Consider the following 7,279-nt stretch of genomic DNA (forward strand, 5'->3'; position numbering starts at 1 on the left):
GGGAGCAATATTTGCATAACAGTGCAGCGGAAGCCATACGTGTATCCTAGATGACGAAAAAGTCATTGCATCTAAGAAACCTCAATTTCTGATTGCTCCTCTTGAAGCAAATGCCTTTTCGTTTCCAGTGCTACAAATGACTCAGCTTTCGCAGGGAAACATTTGGAAAAGCGTTTGGGTTAAAGTGAGATACAGTGTTGCGAGCTGCTATGCTCGACGACGCGGGCTCAATCCGCTTTTCGAACTATGCCACGGCGCATGCGCCGTTCCCCTATCGGAGAACTCGCGAAACGCCATCTCGAAGGCTTTCGTTCTGGCGGTACCGGTGGTCCCGGCCTCTACCAAAACCCTACCAAAACGGCAGGGGGCTGCAGAGGAAAATGAAAAAGGCGGATTCCCGGCTGTGCCGGCCGTATTTCGATGAGGGCGAAATGCAAGAACATCCTTGTACACGGCCATAGGTGCACAATAAAGAATCTCATGTGGTCAAAACTAATCCGCAGTCCCTCATTAGCGCGTGGCCCGCGACGGTGGTCTACTGGTCATGGTGCTCGACTGCTGACCCGAAGGTCACGGGATAGAATCCCGGTCGCGGCGGCCGCATTTACGTTGGAGGCGAAAATGCTTGAGGCCCGCGTATTTAGAACTTAGGTGCACGTTAAAGAACCCCAGGTGGTCGAAATTTCCGGAGCCCTTCACTACGGCGTCCCTCATCATCATATCGTGGTTTTGGTATGTTAAACGCCAACACTTATTATCATTAGTGCGTGCCTCACAATCACACCGTGGTCACTGCATGTAAAACCTCAGAGTTATCTAGAAGTGAAATAAAAGCGGAGTTATCCAAAGCTTTCGTGCGCCTTCCTTCCTTTCTTCTTTCGTTCTTTTTCCACTGCCGGGCCGTAATATTGTATCACATGTTGATCCTTTAATTTGGTGTTTTAGGGGCGAATCTCCTTAGGGCGTGGGTCGTTCCCTCGTCTGTAGTAGTAGTAGTAGATTAGTAGTAGTAGTAGTAGTAGTAGTAGTAGTAGTAGTAGTAGTAGTAGTAGTAGTAGTAGTAGTAGTAGTAGTAGTAGTACGTAGCTACCTCGCCCGATAGGCAAAGGGCGAGGTGGATCGGCAACGGGCGAGCGCCGATCGGCAACGGCGCGAGGACCCTGCCGTACGAGAGTTAAATCACACTAAAAGACATAGTTTGCGGGCGATATATATACTCTAGTGAGCTTTCAACTTTTCGTCTTAATGTTCATGATAAAGAAATTATTTCTACGAAAAACGCAAAGCACACCTTGAGCAAGATGTTTGGTTTTGGGACGCTAAATGGGACCATGAGGCGACGCGAAGCCGGAGCACTTGCACGATCGCGTTCCGTTGGCTTTCGTTGGGCATGCTACCAACCTCGCGTCGTGGAACACGAAGAGGAACGCTACCCGCGTCGTGTCTTCCCTCTAGCCTTGCCGTTAATTCTCACAGGGCGAGCGGGGAACGCGCTCGCTCTTGGCTCGCTTTCTCTTTCGCTCGGGAGCGGACACTTTCCTTGCATTTCACCGATCACAAAGCGGTGATAATGAAGGGACCACGTAAACCAACAGTACAATAAAAGTTTGGTGTTTAATATATACACGGTGTTTCACACTCTTTATGTGATGTACTGGGCGAATTTCACGGAAGAGTTTCACGGTTCACCGATGATTCCCTCCGGAGCTTCGCCCCACTCATCATCATTCACCCCGTGGATATGCTGCGATTTTTTAGATGCGAAGTATCTTAAGGCGGAGCTCAATCCGGTGGTGGTGGTGGTGGTGTGCGGCGTGACCACCCTTACTGCGCATGCGCATACCCTCTCCACACACCTCCTCTCCACTTTCCCTCTCCCCTTCCCCTCTCCACTTTCCCTCTCCACTTTCCCTTTCCACTCTTCCTCTGAAACGCGGGCTAGACATGCCGAAATTCTCTCCTGCGCAACGCCGCGATGAGCTCGAGCGCATGCGCGTCCCCTCCGCTTCTCTCTCCACTCCCACGCTGCCCCCCTCTCGCCCGCCTGTCGACCGCGTTCCCCGCTCGCCCTGTGAGAATTAACGGCCAGGCTAGATGGAAGATACGACGCGCGTAGCGTCCCTCTTCGCGTTCCACGACGCGAGGTCGGTAGCATGCCCAACGAACGCCAACGGAACGCGATCGTGCAAGTGCTCCGGCTTCGCATCGCCTCATGGTCCCCTTTAGCGGGAGATGGTGTAATTTTTTTGTATTGCATGTGTAGTGAATATAATATGTATTGTTAAGTTTATAAATGGCGTGTTTGGTTGCTCTACGTAGTATGAGTAAAGAGTCGCTGGGGTACTTGCCGTAAGAGGCATACATTGAAGGAAAACTTCAGCTGAGAAGAATTATGTCTTGTTTGTGGCGATTGTGGCACACACACACGCACACACACACACACGCACACGCACACACACACACACAAACACATCTTCATTTATGATAATTTGGTGCACACCTGCCTTGCGCTGATGTCATCCAGGTAAGTGCATGGGTGTTAATTGGTGGGTTGGTGGCGTTACCGGCCAGATACATCACTCATCTAAAAGCTGGATGAGTGATGTCTCTACCTGAAGCGCTACCTGAAGAAGTGCTATTCGCACTCAATACGCAAGGGGCCTCAGGACATAGGAGGTGCCATACCTGCAGGATGAGGCGTTCGAGGAATGGCTTGTACCGTGCCTCCTTCTCGGTGATCATGGTCAGCTTGGAGCGGGTCTCGGCCAGCACTTTGGCCACCAGCTCGTTCCTGGCGCTCAGCACGCTGAGCCGTGCCTTAATTTTGATCCGCGATACCGCGACCTTGTACCTTTTCTCGACTTCCTTCTCCTTCGTCCTCACGATCTCGTTGATGCGCGCGCGCGCATGCGTCAAGATGCGCTCCTTCTCGGCCTTGTAGTCTTCCTCGGTCTTGGCGTCGGTCTCTTTCACCTGAAAGGTGCGAACGAGTGCGGCTTGCTTTAAATGTTGCGCACCGAAAACAAAAACGAAATAAAAAAAAAACTCTGGTAACGCCGCCTGTATACGGTCACTCTGACCCTTACGTCGTGACATCGCGTTGATAAATAGAATCATGGCGTTATACGTCAGTGCTCCAGATCTCGCAGAGAAGCTGTTAGCCTGCAGGAATTTTCCGTGGCGTTGTTGTTCCCTTGCAAAAAAAAAGGGAGGGGGGGATATCCTGAAGGCAGTGCAATCTCTGGGGAGGTTAAGAAAACTTTTAAAGCGCTCCATTCCCAGTAAACAAGACAAGACAGAAGTCCAGGCGAAAATGGGAGCTTGAAGCCATGAGAAATCGTTATGTGTGCACGTACATATAAACATAAAAATTTTTTAAATTTCAATGTTGAACCCCCCCGCCCTCCCTCCTGCTCATCTTGGCAGAGCCAGTGTTGCAGATCACCGCCACGGTGAGGTCAAGTCTTAATCGTAATAGTGAAGCACATGCAGGTCTTCATTGGAGGTCAACATTTGCGGGGTCGGAATGGCGAGTCGTTTTTATCGCACAAGGAAAAGTACAGAGCTCGGCAGAACTCAATTCTTTTTTTTTCTTTTCTAGAATATAGACGAGGAGACGTAAAAGATATACGCGGGTCCCATCTTTTCTTTTTTTCTTTTTTTTGCGATTACGATGCGGGAAAGAAGGTAAAACTCTATTACAATGTACTGCTATACATGGGGAGGGTTTCGTACATTTTCTTCTGTGTTGTGCCCTGTCAACGTGCAACATGTGTCAACGAATCGTAGTTAGCGCATCGCTATGGTTCGACCGCGTTTTCCAAATAGACGCTGGCTCTCTTGATCGGTGCGGCCCGACAGTGTCCACTATCCCACTCAAGTTTGCTCATACGACAGATTAACTGTGAAATACCACATAAATGTGGATGTGATTCGCTACTACGAAAGCGCATGTCAGCTATTCCTGTGCAACAGTATACGTTCGTGGTTGCCATTATATGAGCACGTGTTGTGCCAATATCATTACGACTACACTCACGGCCTACGTATAGGCCTCGTGCGCTGCTGTTTCGAATCGGACATGCAGCGCCACTGCATCGACTAGTGGGGACTGCCGGCGAATAGTCCCTGTTCCATCCTCACAGCCGCGCCCTGTTTATAATGGCTTCCAGCTACAAAAATGTGTGCATACGACGAAAAAAGCGTCTACTTCGACAAACTATTGAACGTGCGGATGCAATAGCTGCAAGAACACAGCAGGGAAGCATGCCGAAGGTGGAATTTGCACATTTGGTTTGGTTGATAAGGCATATTAGCTACATTGAAGGACAAACAGACCGCGCGAAGCGCCGGTCCTGCATTCTTCGTGTGTTGTGTCCGTTTTCTAGCGCTGCGGGTAAATGTTGTACGCAACTTTTCTTAGAATTTTCGCCTCCTGTGCCGTTCTAGGTATACGCACTGAAGCCGGCTGGCTGTGTTTTACGGACTGTCTGAAAGCGCCTGCATAAACCGACTTTGTTTTTTTGTGCGTGCATAAACCAACTGCTTTCTGTTTTCTTCTTGTTTACCGGCGCACGAAAGAAAGAAAGTGCGAGCTTATTGCACCTGTAAGGCTTATTGTCGTGCCTTCTGCAAACACGCCGTGGCGCTGGCCGTATAAGAGATACCGACACACATCGTGTACGGACACGCAATGCGCTTGGCAAAATTCATCGGCACGCTCTACGCTGTACACGAAAAAAATCAACCACCCAACTAGTCATCCCGAATTTAAACGCTGCTAATTGTCAAATCCACCCAAACTAGCACACCTTTCTGCTAATACGCGCCGATCATGAGACAAGCGAACGGGCCAGGCTGGCGATAGAAAGTAATTTGCTAAATAGAAGCTTTACCAAACAGGTGTATAACCGGAATGCACACCAGCAAAACGCAGTCTACTCGCCCCTAAGTGCATGTCGTGCTGCACACTCTTCATTTGTGCGACGCGCTTTCCGAAGGTTTCCGACGGAACGACGGCACTGCGCCGTTCCATCACGCAGTAAACATGATTAGCGGAGTACAAGTCGCCCCCCCGAAGCAAACTTTCCTGTTTGAAGCATTAGTGACCGTTGAGTATTCGTTCCTGGCAGCAAAACAGCAAGCGGTGCTCGTTTTTCGTGGCCATTTTCACGCACCGACGTTCACCACACACAACTTCGAGCTATACTCCGGTGGAAAAAAAAGCAGTGCGGTGTCGGGCGACGAAGCTGTGGTGGGCCTGCGACTTTCACGAGCGCGCAAAACACACGCGGCAGTACGCGATCCCGAAACTACCACTGAGAAGCAACCGCGTGAGCGAAGCAGGGCGCCGGGCCGCCGGGCGAAGCGCCGTTCGGCGAAAACAGAACCTTTTAACAACGCGCGCCGTTCCCCATGGCAACGCCACAGAGGTTCTTTTTTCCGTGAATCAAACGGAAACGAACAAACAGAATTTTATTACGTCTTTTGATGCACGGAAGGTCCTTTTTTTATTGCTGCTAGTTTGATTACTAGTGATTTATTGTAGGCAGACTCTCATACGTCATCGGGATCACTTCGAAAATGTCCCACTCGTGGCGCTCATCATGTGATACAATTAGCTTAATTTCTCGGTAAGTAGGGCACTGCTGTTGATAATATTGCCGTTTTAGAAGTTGTCATACATTGAGCTTTCACTCTGACATAAATTGTTATTTGCCTTTAGTGTCCCTTTAACTGTGGAACACCAACTAGCCCGCTGCCATACCTAGTCTTGTGCATCGACATGGCATCGACAGCGCCTCACAGTGGAGGTGAATACGAATTCCAAATGCCACATTTAAAGTACATGCCGTCGCCAGGCATTGGGTTGTAGCCTGGGCATTCCCGCATTGTCAAGCGCAGTGGCAACATTCGCGACCGAACAGCTCGAGTGCTTTCTGTGATGATGTCTGATGAGGTCATCTGGTGGTAATCCACCAAACGTCCGCTAACTGACTGTAACAGTTGTGAAACAGGCCATTCGGCCAACAACATTGTACACTGGAAAATGAACAAGAATAAAAGAACAGAGGGCCTCGCGCTCTTTGTTCATCGGCGTCGGACTGATGTGGTCGTTTGTTGGAGGGCTCTCGTCGAACGCGAGGCGCGATCATAGCTACATGATCGCGATACAACACTTTCGAACAGTATGCTTTGCCTAACTTAAAAGCCACAGCCTAAGGCTACGCTATGCTTCCTGTCTGCTCAAATTTTTGAGAAAGCACGCGCTCGTTTCAGCTCTTAAATTTCCCTAGCCCTCGGCACAGGACGCTGCGTGTCACACCGCATTTGCGCGACTGAGGACAAAAATATGAGAGCTTGTGCGAAGTCAAATGATGGCTCACCTTGGACTTCATGTCGTTCTCGATGTAGGTCAGCAGGTAGATCATCCTCTTGTTGGCGTCTATCCCGCTGTGCGACAGATAGTTTATCTTCTCTTCAGGATTCGTCACCGAGGGTACCCCGGACATTCTCCTCTCCGACCTCTCCGACATGTTTAGGTTTGTTCGAGAGCAAAGTGCTGACGGTGCACAACTGCGGGGAACTGCGGTTTCGTCGTCGTCTTTTCCATTTCTTTTGCTGTACACCACGTGCGCAGCTGAGCGACCGCCAAGAATAGCTAGATCTTTATTAAAAGCGTTCGATCGATATCTCATCGAACGCGAAAAAGTGACCGCCTGCGTCGGCGGCGTCGGCGTGAACACGAATCGGTGCAGAAAACCATCGTCCTGTGATGAGGTCATAGATCGCCAAAATTGATGTCACATAATGTGATGTCACGTGATCGCGTCCTCGCATGATATCGTCGCTCGGTCAAAGATCTTGGAGGCACTGCAAAACCACGTGAGGTGCAAAAATCTTGCAACACCTCCGATCCCTGAGGCAGCGCCAAACCAAGTTAGGTGCAGAAAATACAGTCTACTGCGAAGAGAAAGAAGATGGTTTCGCCTCCGAGTCGTCATTGGCGAATACATAAGGGACCGTTACTTTTTTTGATTGAAGAGTAATGAAAGTGGCTTCAAAGACATCCCCTTAAACTGCGGTCGCCTGCTCGCCAGATCACGTTCACCTTGAGCGGTGAAGTCTTGGACAGAATGCGCGTCGATCCTTTGAGACTTGCCTTTACGTCGTCCAAAGGCGAAAATGTTCCGTAAAGACGTTCTACCAAGAAAGCGGCTACTCCTTATGCACTTGTGAGTGAGGAAAGAGAGTACGGTAGCAGTAGACAACGATGATT

General features: G+C 49.8%; 1 protein-coding gene across 1 annotated transcript in view; it reads right to left on the reverse strand.

Annotated features, from left to right (window-relative positions):
* Window positions 1–6,536, reverse strand: part of LOC119385933 (V-type proton ATPase subunit E 2-like) — a 10,224-nt gene extending 3,688 nt beyond the window's left edge. Inside the window, exons 1-2 of the mRNA XM_049414163.1 lie at window positions 6,387–6,536; window positions 2,686–2,973 (exon numbers count right to left, since the gene is read on the reverse strand). Coding sequence (XP_049270120.1) covers window positions 2,686–2,973; window positions 6,387–6,536 — 438 coding nt within the window. The remainder of the gene's footprint in view (window positions 1–2,685; window positions 2,974–6,386) is intronic.
* Between the last annotated feature and the right edge of the window lie 743 nt (window positions 6,537–7,279).

This window comes from Rhipicephalus sanguineus, chromosome 3 (assembly GCF_013339695.2).
Source record: "Rhipicephalus sanguineus isolate Rsan-2018 chromosome 3, BIME_Rsan_1.4, whole genome shotgun sequence".
NCBI lineage: Eukaryota > Metazoa > Arthropoda > Arachnida > Ixodida > Ixodidae > Rhipicephalus > Rhipicephalus sanguineus.